The sequence below is a fragment of the Vulpes vulpes genome, chromosome 1, assembly GCF_048418805.1.
Source record: "Vulpes vulpes isolate BD-2025 chromosome 1, VulVul3, whole genome shotgun sequence".
Classification (NCBI taxonomy): Eukaryota; Metazoa; Chordata; class Mammalia; order Carnivora; family Canidae; genus Vulpes; species Vulpes vulpes.
In genome coordinates, this window is record NC_132780.1 from 47,688,300 (window position 1) to 47,705,523 (window position 17,224).

At 34.4% G+C, this 17,224-nt stretch overlaps 1 protein-coding gene across 1 annotated transcript in view; it reads right to left on the reverse strand.

The window, feature by feature from the left end:
• The window catches only part of AGTPBP1 (ATP/GTP binding carboxypeptidase 1), a 174,692-nt gene that overhangs the window by 27,044 nt on the left and 130,424 nt on the right, over positions 1-17,224 (reverse strand). Inside the window, 2 exon segments of the mRNA XM_072763282.1 lie at positions 2,400-2,544; positions 5,391-5,478. Of these exon segments, the coding sequence (XP_072619383.1) occupies positions 2,400-2,544; positions 5,391-5,478 (233 nt within the window).

Below are 17,224 nucleotides of genomic sequence, written 5' to 3' on the forward strand. Positions count from 1 at the left end.
GATACAGTTCAAACATCAGTTACTTGGACAGCTGAAAAAAGGGATAGATACAGTCCATATACCATTAATTCTGCAAGACTCCAGTGGGGCCAGCGGCAGCAGCTTGTAATAAGCACATTATTATTTCTGCAGCAAAACATGTAAGAAGTCACTCAAAGTGGAATCAATATTCTAAATAAGCTCACATCAATTCAGGCCAGGCTTTGCTGCTAAATGGGTTATGAGAAAGCTTTTGGTTTTCAAAGCTTTCTAAATTTTGAAATGACAAGTAACTATAGATCTGCAGAATGAAATAGGTAGTACAAAATTTTTAATGACTTTTCCTAATTTCAGGATTAATACAGATTCACTGCAAAATGTCCAGAAGACACAGAATGTACAAAGAAAAAATTTAAAACACCCATAACTGCATCACCTAGATTACTAACAAATGCCAATGTAACCTGCTTTTATCACTTAGCAATTTATACACACACACACACACATTCATAATTATGAACACTATATCATATCATTCAACATGTGAAATGTGTGTCCTTTGAAAACACAAGTTTTAATGCTTTTAGTATATGGTTATACCACACACAAGTTGTTCAATCCCTTATTTTAAGATACTTAGGTTGGTTTCCAAACTTTTGCCTATGTTTGTTCACATAATCACGATTTACTACGTGGCCACTATTTCTGTGCGGGAAACTGTGCCAGGCATTGGGGATGTAACTGAGTGAGTGAATATACCTATCTTTGGGAAAATACAGAGTGCTGGGAGAGAGCCTATAATCCAGGGCAGAGAGCCTAGCTGAATCTGTACAGTGAGGAAAGGTCTCTTACAAGAAGTTACATTGAAACCAAGATGCAAAGGATGAGTGAGGGGGGCAGAAGGGAGGAGTGCTGCTGGCAGAAGGAAGGCATATAGGAAGACCAGATGTCAGTAAGAGGAAGGGCATCTTAAAGAACTGACCAAGAATCACTGCAGCCAGACCAGAAAGGGTGAGAAAGAGAGAATTAACACAGAGCAAAGGGCCTCATGGGCCATTCCTTCACAAGGTACAGCATATATATGTATGGCTGGTAATAGACAAGAAAGTGATATGTGAATAACCTTAAAACAAAATGAACAGGCATATATTTTACTGTGAATTAATACCAAAAATATTAACCTAGGATGATGATAAAGTTTAAAGAGTTATTTTAAAGTCCATTTAAAGATAAATATTAAGTATATAATAGTTCAAACAGTATTGGATATGGCAAAAAATTGTGAAAAATAGTAGAGAAACGATGATATGAATGAACCATGGTAAGAATTTCAGACTTCATAAAAATAACAAGAGAAATCACTAAGGAGCTTTAAGCAGGAAATTTATGGGATTAAACCCTCCTATCAAGGAGCCATCCTGCTACAATGTGGGGGAAAGAGGGATGAAGAGGAAAGGAGATAGAAGTGAATTCTAGAACACCAGTGAGAAGAGGTGGCCGAAGTCCAGAGGAGAGGGAGCAGCAATGCCTGCAAAGGTCATGGTAGTAGAATCAGAAAAGAGAGGAATTCAAACTATATTAAAAAGGTAACAACAGTAAAGAACAATATTATATAACCCTGTGAATAGCACCACAGATTCTGATGCTGTTATTTGGCACAGAAAGATAACTGGTAATACCTTTAAGTTGTGACCTTTATTAAAATAAAGTCAGCCACACTGAGTGTTCTCAGCCTTGCTCTCTTCTGTTCAGAAGAGTATGTTTTCCTCTCCTTTTTCCTTAATAATTTGGAAGCTTGTTTCTAAATCACAGGATTCCAATTTCTTTCTGGGTAAATTGGTTATACCTTTATGATCCTTGATCATTAGGATAGACATTCTGTACTGAGAAAAAAACTACCACAGTAATTACTTGAATTTATTTTTCAGTTTTGTTTTACAATGCAAATACTCAAATCTCTCAAGAGAACCCACGTGAAACAACTCTTATATTCTAAATCCTGAAGAATCTGGATCTAGAATTCTACATCAAACCCCTAAAAGAAATGAATCCCCTACAAGAAAACTTACACATTTTCTACTGATAGATTTTCTATGAGATCCAATGCCTCTCATTAAAACAAGCAGAAATCTCACCTAGGTAAAATGCATGAATCATGGAATCTTTAAGATCTATAGATTTCTACACAAAGATGGAGAGTAAAAATCTTTTCAAATTTCTTTAGTATTTCTACTAAGTAAAAATAAAAACTACATTCCCATTTTACTCCTTTTAATGTTTTCAAAGTGTTATATTATTTTCTAAAATATTCAGAACTGTTTTTTTCCTATCTTAGTAAGATACTAAAAACATTTTTTTCAATTATCTGACACATGCATATAGCACACCAACAGCCATAATACAACGTAATGAGTTCTCACCTGTAAAGTTGAATATGTGTATGGATAATGATAAGCAAAGTAGCAAACATCATCTTTATGGGGAAAATTGACAGTGAATGTAATTGTATAGTACGATTTTCCTTTTTGCCCACCTGCAGCAACCGAACTTCTTGAGAAGTGATTTCTGCAACAGAAAAGCACAAAACATGTTTATTTCTTCCACATAAAATTTCTAATTTTCCTTACTACTTTTTAAAATAGAACTTCAGGAGAAAAAAATACCACACAGTTTAAAAAGTTGAGCTTAAATATTTTATAAAAATTAAACGTGATACTAATGAAGCAGTTAATTACCATCTGCTGACATTAGTTTTCACCTCTGGATTTACTGTTAAAATGGAGTTGAGACTCTAGAAATCAATACAAAATTTAGAACCTAATACCTTGTTAGCCACACACATTACTGGATCTCAGCAATTATCATCACTGGCTGCTACTACTACTAGATCGAAGGCCTTTCAAGTGGATGGATCAGGAGACAATACCTAAATTCACTACCAATCTTAAAATTATAAAAAAAAGAAATAACCAAATGTGATGTCTTTCCTGATGTAATGCGATAGGAATTCACTGCACCATCTATGAAGTATTCTTGCCAAAAATCAAACCTGAAGTTGATTAAGCTTCTAGATCTAACTATTACAGAAAATCAGTGAGATAGAAAAATTATCACCATGGGGATGCAACCAGCCAAACCCAAAATGTGGAAAATCTTGCATGACAAATGACCTAGTTTCTCCAAAACATAAAGAAGAAATAGGAGGGGGTAAAAAAGGGAAATCTACATTTTAAAGGAGACTTAAGGGACATATTAACAAAAATCAAATGCAATGTGTGACCTTGGTTGGATTAAAACAAACCAACTATAAAACAATCTTTATGAGACAGCTAAGGAAGTCTGAACAATGACCAAATACTTTATCATATTAAGGATTTTTCTTAGGTGTGATAATAGCATTATGGTTAAACTGTCTTTAAAAATCTCTAAAAGACAAAGATCTTTAAGTATTTATGGGTAAATATATGATTATCTGGAAATGCTTTTTAAAATTCAGTGTGGAGGTAGGGGTGAAAGTATTCCTAAAACAAAGCTAAATATGTGTTGATAATTGTTGAAACTGGGTGATAAATACATGGGGGCTCATTATCCCATTACCTGCTTTTGTAAATGTTTGAAGATTTCCTTAATAAAGTTTTTAAAACTACACAATTTCCAGACTTTAAATAAAAGTGACATTTGATGGCCTAACAAAGATTTGTCTATTAAGCTAATTCCTAAAACTTCAAATCACCTTATATTCTTTAAGTCATGAACTGAAGAAAATCCATGACCAACAGATTATTTACTTGTACACACATACACATGCATGGTATTTTCAACCTGGCATAATCTTCATTAATGTAGCCACTGTATCTTGAATACTCAATGACAAGGTGCTATGGGTTGAGGAATAACACAAAATAAGTTCCAGAACTAGTCCTTGCCAATTCTTTTTCCCACATTTCAAAGTTTAACATCTAACTGGAGAGGTACTGGTAACACCACATTATAACTATATGGTAGTCTGGAGATTATATTCTCTCATACACTGGTGGAAGTAGTTTTATTCTCATTATATAGATGAGACCAACAAGCATCAGAGGACTTGGCTGACAGGAAAAGTTAAGACACATGCAAAGATGGTAGATTTCATCCTATCTGGATTTTAGGCTTTAGGAAAGCAACCAGGATAGTGCTTGTTACAGAGAAAATAGTTAATAAATGTCTGTTGAATTGACCTGAATTCCAGTTCCAGATCTGGAAGTAGCCAAAAGAAGAAACAAAAATTAAACAAATGAAAATCCTTGCCATCACCCTTTACACAAAACAGAACCACCATCTGTCATGTTAGAAGCATTCACTTTATAATGTGAAAAAGAAAAGTATTCATTGATTATTTCTATTCCAACTTTATGAGAAAGAAATAATTAAGAGTATTTTTATGTTGGTCTACCACTGAAAGAAATATGAAATACATTCAGGTACAGAGGAATTGCATATGATCTTGTATTTCTATTCCTCATTTACTACTTATTTTGCTAATAAAAATAGGGGGAAAACCCTACTGAGGTGAATTCTAGGGAACACTGTCTTTCTCACAAAGTAATAGCACTTAAGAGCTGTTTTTCCAAAGCCATGTCTTAAACCAATAAAAAGTTTAATTTCAGAAGTCTTCTGATTAAAAAAGAAGGAACATTGATGCTAGTTAAGCACAATATAAAAACCCAAAATCTATTGAACAAAAATATCAGGATTAAGATTATTAACAGAAAAAAGATGGGGATGTCAAATGCATTCAGCGGAGGAAGTTTTCTAGAAACGTATTACAGAAACAGAGTAAAAACAGGAAGGAAGGTATATGATCACCCCAGATTATTTAGACATGAAGTTGAAGAATAATCCAATCATTCCACTGAAGCAATAAATTATTCTGAGCACTTATGTCTGACTTAATGGTAGATAACCTATTTGAGGTCAAGTTGAACTGTATAGGCTGCTATAAAGTAACTATGGAATACATCTCGAGGTAAAATATTCTGGAAATTCAAATAAAGTAAATATTTCTATGCAAAAGAAAAAAGATAAGAATTGTTTTTAATATCATCAGAACAACAAAAAGTCACTGCTAATTATTTCCTAGAATTCCTAATTTCATTTTTATTTAATAGTTTTATTTAAAAACGTTTCCAGCTATCAAAGTGGTGAAGATGAGATATGGACTAAATCTGTCTATAAGGCACATTTTATTTCCACTAAACATACCACCTCAATAAATCTCAAATTCTACAGGACTCTGTTAGAGGTAACAATAAAGCAGACCACCACACTTCAAATAATGCAATAATGACCCTACTTTCTAATCTTCAAACTGAAACAGAATGAAGATCCCCTTCTGTCAGCTTATGACCCACTATTCTTAGAATACTTACTTATAGTAACAAATGTCAGTTCCCACACGAATCCACCATGGTCTGGCATTTAATGCTTCCTGAACCGAATACATGAGGGGTTGCATACCTTTGACAGAGAAATAGAAAAAAAAGGAAAAAAAAATCTTTTCAGAGTTGAGTTAAAAATTAATCATGCTATTACAGAAAGCACCATATGTTCAGGAAAGCTAAAAGAAAATACATTTCCATTTTTAATATGTATAAAACAAGGAGATATTTCTTTAAAATCTCCTCTAAGTCAATCCATGATATGCTTTTAATACCAGTTTACCTAAAATGGGATTACAACTTCAATGAGTGAAAAGTTATTAAACTTTTTCCTATTACCCTTTTATATGAGATCAATTAAAAATAATAACTAAAATATATCCCTTGGAACACGTGACAGTGAAAAACTATATTTAAAAAATGGTATATGATTACACGTCTAACTCTCCATTGATTCCCATCTATAATGAGGTTAAGGAAGAAAACGTCATGAAAATGTCAAGACTGTTTTCTTCTTCAAATTTCTCCATATAAATATGTGTTCATAGTGGGGAGAAGGTAGAGGGACTATTAACAAAAACAGAATTAAACAGAGAGTGTGGGTTTTAAAAGATCTTTTAAAAAATATTTATTTATTTATTTGAGAGAGAGCAACAGAGACAGCAAGAGAGAGCAGGAGTAGGGGGAGTGGGAAAGGGAGAAGCAGGCTCCCTGCTGAGCAGGGAGGCCTATGTGGGGCTCAATCTCAGGACTCTGGGATCATGACTTAATTGAGCAGAAGACAGATGCTTAACTGACTGAGTCACTCAGGAGCCCCTATATAGCACATTTTCTTAGGTAGTTTCAGAAATATACTCTACTTATGAATTTTAATATTATCCAATTTCATAAAATACTATTCAAGGCTTCTAACTAGAATTAATTAAATTCATGTTACTTTTAGAAATGTTAACAATTTTTATTGAGATCTAGTTTGACTTTCCTAAAGATCATTTTCATTTTCTTGCTACAGAACCATTTTGTTAAACTTCTCTCTGTTCTGTTCACAATAAATAATAGAAAGCACTCACTAAAACAAACAAACAAAAAACTTCTGAGTATTTTTATTAGTCTTTAGTAATCTCTTGAGCTTTCTACATATGTAAATCATATAATTTGTAATTCAAAGTATTTCACTTCCTCTTTTAGTATTTTTATCAGTTATTTCATTTCCTTTTGTTGTAACAGAGAAATGAAAAAAACCTCAAAAGTGATTCTGAATATATAGGTGTAAGAACATGAATGTTTTGCCATTCCATGCAACATTGGCCATTTTTTTTGCATATGAACTGTATCATTTTTAATAAAAAGAGCTAAAACGGAATAATTCCTATGTGCCAGACAATACTCTTAGTATTATTACATGTGTTAATTAATTCATTAAATCCTCACAACAACCTTCTCTGGCAGGTGCTATGATCACTCTCATAACTGAAGTAGGTTCTTTCATAATTCTTACTACACTTAAGTATTTTAATTATTTTATCAAATGCCCCTTTAGTATCCACTAATAGAATCACATGGCCTTTCTCATTTAATCTGCTGATCAGTAAATTATGGTGATGTTTCCTAGTGTGAACTATCCTTATATTCCAAGAAAATGTTATTCTTTCACTAGTGTATGATTTTATTAGCTAAAAATATCATTTAGAACTTCTGCATCTAAAAATTGGCCCTTTTAAAAAAATTACCAAGTATCAGTATAAAATTACACTAGCTTCAGAAAAATATATGGGAACCTATTCATTATTTATTGGAATAAATAAAAGTATAACCTATTTTTTAAAAGGTAAATTAATTCAGCTGAAATCCATCTAAATAAGGTGATTGATAAATATATTTTTTTAAGATTTTATTTATTTATTTGAGAGAGGAAGCACACACAAAAGCTCAAACAGCAGGGTGAGAGGCAGGGGGAAAGGGAGAAGCAGACTCCCTGCTGAGCAGGGAACAAGATCCCAGGACCCTGGGATCATGACTTAGGCCAAAGGCAGATGTTTAACTGAATGAGCCACACAGGTGCCCCTAAATATATTTTTAACTTCTTCAAAAGCTGTAGTCTGTTCAAAATCTCTACTTTCTATTAATCAATTCTGGCATGTTTTGTTTTATTTCTATCATTTTCAGGATTTAAAAAAACATTCTCTTCCTTTTGTTTTTCTACTGTCTTAAGTACTTAGTTCACTTACTTTCAGTCTTTTTTATTTTAAATAATGCAAGTTATTAATGGCTTTCAATTTTTTTCCAGCTATCAGTTAAGTCCCATAAGTCTATGAAGTGTCCTCTTTTTTTTTCTTTTCTTTTTTTTTTTTTTTAGGATTTTTTTTTATTTATTCATTCATGACAGAGAGACAGAGAGAGAAAGAGAGAGGGGGGGGGTGGGGCAGAGACAGGCAGAGAGAGAAGCAGACTCCATGCAGGGAGCCTGATATGGGACTCGATCCTGGGACTCCAGGATCAGGCCCTAGGTCAAGGGCAGGCACTAAACTTCTGAGCCACCCAGGCATCCCCCCGCACTGTCCTCTTTTGAAGTACTTTCTACATCAGAGCTGTTCAGTTGCATGCTCTACCCGAACAGAAATGTTCTGTATCTATAATGCCCAAGGTGGCAGCAACTTGCAGCTATCAAGGATAGGAGATGGACCCAGAGCCACTAAAATAACAAAATTTTTAATGTTAAATTAAGTTTAAATAGCCATATGTATATGCTGGACAGCATGGTTCTAGATGATATGAAACACCAATTTTAAATTTTCAGATTTTTTTTTTTTAGGAAGAACTTTATATTTTCCAAGTACTCACTTTCTGTTCAGCTTTTTGTTGATTTCCACTAATATTCTGAACCACAATGAAATCTATAAAATCTGAGTTTTCTGTTTTTTTAAAAGATTTTATTTATTTATTAATGAGAAACACAGAGAGAGAGAGAGAGAGAGAGAAAGAGAGAGAGAGACAGGCAGAGGGAGAAGCAGGCTCCACGCAAGGAGCCCGACGTGGGACTCGATCCCAGGTGTCCAGGATCAGGCCCTGGGCTGAAGGCGGCGCTAAACCACCGAGCCACCGGGCCTACCCAAATCTCAGGGTTTTTTTTGTTTGTTTGTTTTGTTTTTTTAATTACCAATAAGTTGTACCTATAACAAAATATATTAAGAGCTGTTTCATGAACAAAAGGAAGATACCTTCTTATGCTCCTTCTATAAAGCAGAATCAAAAGATGAAAACAGTACTCATATTAGGATTCTGTAAGTATAGTTCACTGCATGCTCCCTGCTTGCAAATAAAATATTTCCAGGGTCTAGTTCAGATGGATTCTTTAATACACTTCATCAAATGCTCCAATTCATGTGACATTTTGTTTCATTCACATTTGTAGCATGACTGTTTTACAGTTCTTCTGTTTTATCCTTCCATGGGAGAAAATATATAGGACTTCTGCCCCATGTCCCTAACATTTCTCAGTTTCATAATCATATTATATCATACCATTTCTTGGGATCCATTTCAATTTTTTTAAGGCATAATTCCAAGATCCTGCTAACTTCCAATTCTAATTTGAGTGAGTTGCTTTCTAGAAATGCTCCTCAGCGTTCATCCTGTTCACACTGGAATCCCAGATTAGTTCCAACATTTCTCCCATCTCCCATTTACATCTCACTCTCAGTCAGCTGGAAGACATCTTCAAATATATCCTCAAAATGGAATCCTAATGAATCCAAAAATCAAGCTTGTTGACTATGTTATTCAAACTTTCTGTATCATTTATGTTTTGTCTTTTTGATATGTTAAATTCTGAAAGGGGTATTTTAAATTCTTAAAATAACTGTCTCCTAATCAAGTTCTATTTCTTGGAGCTTTTGTTCAATCTATATGGATGCCCTGTGGTTATGGTTGTTGTAAAAGGTTTGTGTTCTGTATAGCAAAGGAAATCATCGACAAAATGAAAAGGCAGCTTACCAAGTGGGAGAAAGTATTTGCAAATCATGTATATGATAAGGGGTTAATATCTAAAATATATAAAGAATTCACACAACAGAAAAAAAATCTGATTTAAAAATGAGCAGCCATAAAAAAGGAGAAAATATTGCTATCTCAAACAACATGAATGTTGTTTGAAGTCAAGCAGAGAAATAAAAATACCATATGATCTCATGTGTAAAATTTAAAAAGAAATCTCATAGAAACAAAGAAGAGATTGGTAGGACAGGGAGTAGAAGCAGGGGTGGGCAAAATGGGTAGAAGTGGTCAAAAGATACAAACTGCCAGTTATGAAGTAAGTAAGGCCAGGGATGTAATGTACAGCATGATGACTATAGTTCATATACAACACTATATTGCACATCCGAAAGTTGCTAAGACAGTAGATCTTCAAAGTTCTCATCACAAGAAAAAAACTTTATAACTGGTGACAGAAACATACAAATATTGAAGCATTACGTTATACATCTAAAACTAAATAAGGTTTTATGTCAATTATATCTCAATTTTAAAAATGTCTGTGATTACTATACATTTGAACTGCAACTTGTAAATACAGTGCTTTTGACTCTGAATTTTTCTTGGTCCGAATGGGAATGTAAATTGGCACCACCACTATGGAGGTTCTTCAAAAGATTAAGAATGGAAATACTGTATGATCCAGCAATTCCACTTCCGGCAAAAATATTACCACTTTTGCTATGTTTTATGTGCATCTGGCTAGTTTATATCTGCCTAATCACTCATTTTCAACTTTTCCTTGTCATTTAATTAACACCATCCTCCCTCCTACTGTATAAATTTGAATATTTGATTTTTGAGGACATTTCAGTTCATAGTGATGACAGATAAATATTTCATCTCATTCCTTTCATCCAATTATCTATTATTTAATGTTTTTTTTTTCTTTTTCTTTACTGGCTTGGTTACATTTCTCCACATTTTCTTTTTCCATTATTTGGAAGCTTTCTATTGTGCTCATCAATTCTACTTCCCTTCCTCATAGTTATGGTTAACTGGTATTTCTCTGATACTAAGTAATCTCATCAAGAGGAGTTAACTTTCGCTTCTCCGATGTCACCCTCGTTAAAACATTTTTACTTTTAACACATTATATAAATTTCAAGTGTTCTATCTTGAGATCTTTTTCCTCATTTACTTTTCTCACAGAGGGTTCAGAGGTAACATATTTTCTGAATTCTACACACACAAAGATGTAGTTGGTTCGAAGTAACAAACAAATGACAGATTTCAAAAAAGACATTTGGCTGTCCTCTAGCTTCCAGTGCCACAGACCAGAAGCCCAACACTAATCCCATTTTTTCACATGCAAGACAACACAGTGATTAAAAGCATATAATTTGGAACCAGACTACCTGGGTTTGAATTCCAACTTCACGACCTACCGGATGCATGATCTTGGGCAGATTACTAAAATACTGATGCCCCCTTTTTCTCTTCCATAAAATGTATTCTATTGTATGGATGCAGAGTGTCACATGTAGAACAAGATCTGGCACATGGTAAATATTCAATAAATGTTAGCTACTGTTATTATTTTTTTTTAGCTACTGTTATTATTTACGTAACCAGTTCTTTTAAAATAGAAGTATGTTAAGATTCTCTCTTTATACTTAAGAAACTTAAGTATTTCAGTAGTATGTATAACAGATTCCTATCTTCTTTATTCCTTCCTAGGATTCATTGAGCTATTTCAATCAGAAACTTCAAACTCCTCCAGACACACAAAACTCATAATAACAACTAACTATGGTAAGGTTCCAGCTGAAGTCTGAGCACATTAGATTTATCTGAAGTGCTCTAATTTTATAAAAGATAGTGTATTCTTATAGTACTTTTTAAGTGATAGTTAATTATAGTCACAGCAGAAGTGACATTTGAAAATTTTGACTATAATAAAAACCACCTGAACCAAAGAGGTAGCCCTAATAATCAATCAAATGAGGTACCTCAGATTGAATAAACCAATCTACTCAACTGATATTTTGGTTACACTGAGAAATTGTCATTAGCCACAGGATAAACTTTTACATGCATTAAAACATGTTAAGAACTATCAATCTTGTCATGTGAACACAGACAATCAAAACATTAAATTGCCACAATAATGCCAACATCCAAAGCATTGACCTCTAATAATAACTAAGTAAAGGCCAAAGTTGTATGGCATAGATGCTCAATAACAAGTACAGATACAAAGAAACACAATGTGTCTTAGGCCCTAATCATCAAATGTACTAAGAATCACAGATTCATGAAATTTTCAAATTGAAGCCAATGCCCTCATTTAACTGTGGTGGTGACGAGAGGGGCGGCTAATAAAGTTTAAAATGGAGCTCAAATAACCTAAAAGCACCGTATCACAAGCTGCATATATTATCTGGACTTGATGACTCTATAGAGAAAAAAATACACACTTCTAAATATGGCTAGGATTTCAGCAGAGATTTATACTAAAAACAAGAAGATCAGATTGTTGGTCTGGAGAGATAATGGGAGCCACCTGAATCTGAATCTCCACATATATCCTCACCACCAAAAAATAAATACATTCAACAAGCAGCACAAATGAAACCACACATACCCTATGTTTGCATTACTAGAGGACAGAATATACAAACATTTTTAAATTAAATTACCTGTGGGTATAAAAATGGGCAAAGATACACTAGGCAAACAGAAACAAAGTAGGGGTTGACATCCTGAGATCAAAGTAGACTGTAGGCCAAAAAATATTAAATGAGACAAAGAAGGAAGTTTATAAACTTTATAATACTTCACTGTGTACCTATTATGTACCTAACCAGTACTATGCACCAGGTAAGACCAACCTATGTAAAGAAGAAACTACAGATGATACAGAGAAGACAGACACATACTAATGATAGTAGATGGACACATCATTCTCAGTATGTGATAGCCCAAATGAATAAAAATGAAGAATATGTATACAGAAGACTTAAAGAACATAATCAATAAGGCAAATCTTATATACAGATGTTGAACACAGTATCCTGATAATACAGATTTCATACACCTTCTTATAAGAGTATATGAAATAGTCACAAAAATTGATCACATGTTAAATCAAAAGGAAATGTCAGAAGTTCCATAAAAGAAAAACACTAAAAAAAAAAAACCTGTCTGATCGCCATGTAGTAAACTAGAAATTAAAAACAAAATGAACACAAACAGGGAGGCCTCACTCATAAAGGGGTGGGAAAAAAGGCTTGATTTGGGTAACAGACCTTGAATGAGGTGAGGAAGGCTTCTGCCCAAAAAGGCATCAGAAAGACTGTAATATACACTGGAATTGATCAGTAAGAAAATATATTAAGGATAATGGAAGTCCAAATTCTCATGTCAGAGAAGGACATTGTAAATAACAGGAAAAAATCAGAATGGAGTCTGTGGAATTGAAGGTATCAGTGTGACCTCATGAAGATTGTGTGTGTGGAGGGGGGCATGTGCACATAACACATACACAGATAGAAACATAAATGGATACATACGGAGAAACTACTACAAACAAAAATTTCTGTATAAATATTTGTACATACAAACATACAGTCCTCAGCTCTATCTATGGAGAAGTCCAATAACCATGTGCATACTATGCACACAGATCTTGGTTTTTAAATACCATTCGCCACTAAAACCAGAACTCTTCCAAGAAATGATCCATACCAGGTTGGGGCAGGGAAAGGCAAGATGAGCTTGAGCACTGTGTGCCAAAAAGCAAGGATGCCCATCAAGAATGACAGGGATAGGTCAAAAGGATACAGACCCCAGTACCCCAAGATTGCCAAATCTTGTGTATTTGAACATCAAAAATAAATAATGACAGAAACAAATTACAACCCACCTAGCACAACAGGAAACCAATTCTGGATATTAACATATTCAAAGTTTGATGAGGAACAAGATATTTGCATAGTTTCAAAGTACTTCCACCTAAAATACTTATTAATTACAAAAAGAAAAAGGGTAACTTTACAATAGAAAAAGCCTGACAGACTCAAACATAATCATGTGATAAAATGATTATCAGTAATGGTACAAACAAAACCCTGTGCCACCAGAGTACAACATCACTTCTGTAATATTCCTGCCAAAGATACCTAACTTAGAACTCAGTGACAAGGAACATGAGACAACTCCAAATTGAAAACCACTCTACAGAATAAGAGTTCTAGAACTTTAAAATGTGCAAGGTCATGAATATTAAAGCCTGAAAAACTGCTCCTGACTAGAAGAATTTAGATACCTGACAACTAAACACACATGGTTTTAGCTGAATCCTCTTGCTATAAGCACATTATTGAGAAAACAGATGAAACTCAAATGAGGGGGCCTATGGATTAGAGCAGATTCGCAAATCAATTATAATTTCCTAATGTTGGTGGTTACATAAAAAATGTCACTGTTCATAGAAAATATACAAGAAGTATTCTAGGGTGATGCATCCCTTTCAGATCCTCAACATCTGTATTAAGAGTTGCAACTTTTCTGTAAATTTGAAATTATTTCAAAGCAAAATAGAAAAGTTGATCACAAACTGAATTAGAATCTTCTCTTGAAGAGAAGAAATTTTATTTTAGAAAGAGAGAGAGAAAGAGTACATGAGTGGAGGGAAGGGAAGGAGAGGGAGAGAGAATCCTCAAGCCAACTCCACCCTGAGCATGAAGTCTCATGCAGGGGTCAATTCCAGGACCCTGTGATCATGACCTGAGCCAAAATCAAGAGTCAGCTGTTGAACCAACTGAGCGACCCAAGTGCCCCGAACTAGAATCTTCTTGACATACGCTTCGTGTATGTTCATTTTATGTTCATAGTGAGATCTCCTTCATAGTTCATTCACCCATTGCCTCATTCATTTAACAAATCATCCACTAAATGCCACACTTGTAAGTGGTCAGCAAGTGACACTGTCCCTGATTATGTGGAATTTACAGACAAGTCGGGGGTAGGCAGTAAAGGGACTAATCAGCTACACACGTAAACAACATAACAGTTATGAGCACCCCAAAGGAAAACTTACCAGGGACTAATCCAGCCTGAGAAGCCAGGGAAGCCTTCCTTGGTCAAGAGATGGCTCAACTCAACTTCCAAGTATGGAACTAACTAATGTGGGCTAGGTGGGAATGCTACAGACTAGACTCCAAAATTCTGTTCCATCACCTGGTTCCACACATGCTCAATTTATATGAGAAGGTGGTTAAAAACACTCATGTTATCTGGCAGATGTGGCTAAGGGGAAGAGGGGGTAAGGAAAGGTAGTGGGGGGGGGGGGGGGTGTAGAGAAATCCAGTGCAAAAGCACCACAGAGAGAGCTTGCAGTGAAAGCTTCAAGTTATTAAATGTAAGACTGCCATCTAGTGGTAATTTGAGCAAACCCCTTTCAAGTACTGGGGGGTTGAGTGAGAAATAGATTACAACAGATACAGTATTATTATGTAGTGACAGAAATTCTCAAATGAAATTCATAAATAAGATCATTCACCATTAAGTATTTACTATAATCACCTCTTTTTTTTAAGATTTTTATTTTATTTTATTTTATTTTATTTTATTTTATTTTATTTTATTTTATTTATTCATAGAAACAGAGAGAGAGAGAGAGAGGCAGAGACACAGGCAGAGGGAGGAGCAAGCTCCATGCAGGGAGCCTGATGTGGGACTCCATCCTGGGTCTCCAGGATCACGCCCTGGGCTGCAGGCGGCACTAAACCGCTGAGCCACCAGGGCTGACAGAAATTCTCAAATGAAATTCATAAATAAGATCATTCACCATTAAGTATTTAATACAATCACCTCTTTTTTTTTTTTTTTTTTAAATTCATAGAGACACAGAGAGTGAGGCAGAGACACAGGCAGAGGGAGAAGCAAGCTCCATGCAGGGAGCCTGACATGGGACTCAATCCCAGGTCTCCAGGTTCACGCCCTGGGCTGCAGGTGGCGCTAAACCGCTGCACCACTGGGGCTGCCACCTCAAAAAGCCCCAAGAAGAGGGCAATTTGAGAAACAAAAGCTAGAGTAATTCTGCCCCTTTGGGAGGTATTACCAAAGAACAATACATCTTTGTTCATATTTGCTAGAATCCAACACTTAAATACTCCTACAACCAAACCATCCCCATAAAAAAAAGAAAAAAGAAAAAAGAAAAGAAAGGAAAAAAGAAAAAAATGGGACACCTGGGTGGCTCAGTCACTTAAGCATCTGCCTTTGGCTCAGGTCATGATCCCAGGCTCCTGGGATCGAGCCCCATATCAGGCTCCCTGTTCTGCAGGGAGCCTGCTTCTCCCTCGCCTGCTCCCCATTTGTGCAAATGCTCTCTCTCCCTCTCTGTCAAATAAAGTCTTAAAAAAAAAAAGAAAAAAATTAATTAATTAAAACTAATTAGTATTATTTCCTGATTTCAATCCTGTATGGCAATTAAACAAATCCTTCTGGATTGAACAAGTTTCCAGAGCAAATATTTTCAGTCATCAGTACCATCCCTGAAGTGAAATTAAAATAAATCTGATGACAATAATATTACACAGCTAGTTGCAATTTCTTAAAATGTTGAATTTCAGTTTACTAAAATATCAGCCCCTTCCTTCTTCTATTGATGTTAAGACAAACCAAGATTTCCTTTATGTTGTACTAACTTAACAAAACTAATGATAGGAATTTCACTTAAAAAACTGTATCTGCCTAAGAGCTCATTTCACAGCTATAACCAACTTTCTAATTACTTACTAATATATGGAAATAAAGAGAATTTACAAGTGACCACTTCTTGTCAGAATTTGGGAAGAATCTCTACCAAACTCAAGGTAGATGGAGGAGGACTGAGAAAAATCCAATGCACAATATGCCTCACACTCTTATTTTTTTATAAACATATTTTGGATTACCACAGCTAAAAAGGTGTTGCACTAAACCTTGAAGTCCCTTAAAGAATAACAGATAAAACAATAAAAAGCAAAAAAGTAGGATAAACCAAACATGTCAATGATAAAAAGAATTTTAAATAAAATCATGTTAAGACGGGGTCAAAAAACAGAATCAACTTCTATTTCTAAGAAACAATAGGCAAAGATTTTTCAAGCAAATTCAAACCAAAACAGTATAAAAACAATTCAAGGCTAATGATGCTGAAGTATGGCTATTATTTTATGCCATTAAATGGTATATACAAAAGGAATATGGAAAAGCCATAAAGTACATGCCAAATAATACTGATTAGGTGGAAAAAAATGTTTTTGTAAATGAGGAACTGACAGAAACACAACAGAACTGAAAGACAATTTTTTTAATTCTTAGGCAAGAAAGAGAAGGTAAAAATAAGGACACAGAAAACTGAATAAATGGGACTTATAACACTAAGTATATTAAATTATATTGCCAGTAGAGAATATATATTAGTTTCCAAGTGCCCATGAAATAAAAAACTGGATAGATATTAAGCCATAAAAAACTATTCCATAAACATAAATTTTATATGTGAACAAAATGCATTAAAACTCAATGAGAAGAATTTTAATAAAAATAATCTAACCAACTACAAATATGTTTTCCTAAATAATTCTTGGATCAAAAAGGATACCAACACTATATACAATGAGAGGCAATCTACAAAATAACAAAGAGCCTTAATATTAAATCTAGAGGGGAAAGGGATACATAAATAAGTTGTAATGAAGAGCAAATTCAAACTATAAATGAGGGATCATAATACAAAACTAAATTTAGATAAACTAAAGTTAAAAAGAAGAAAAAGTCAAACTGCAGAGAGGAAAAGG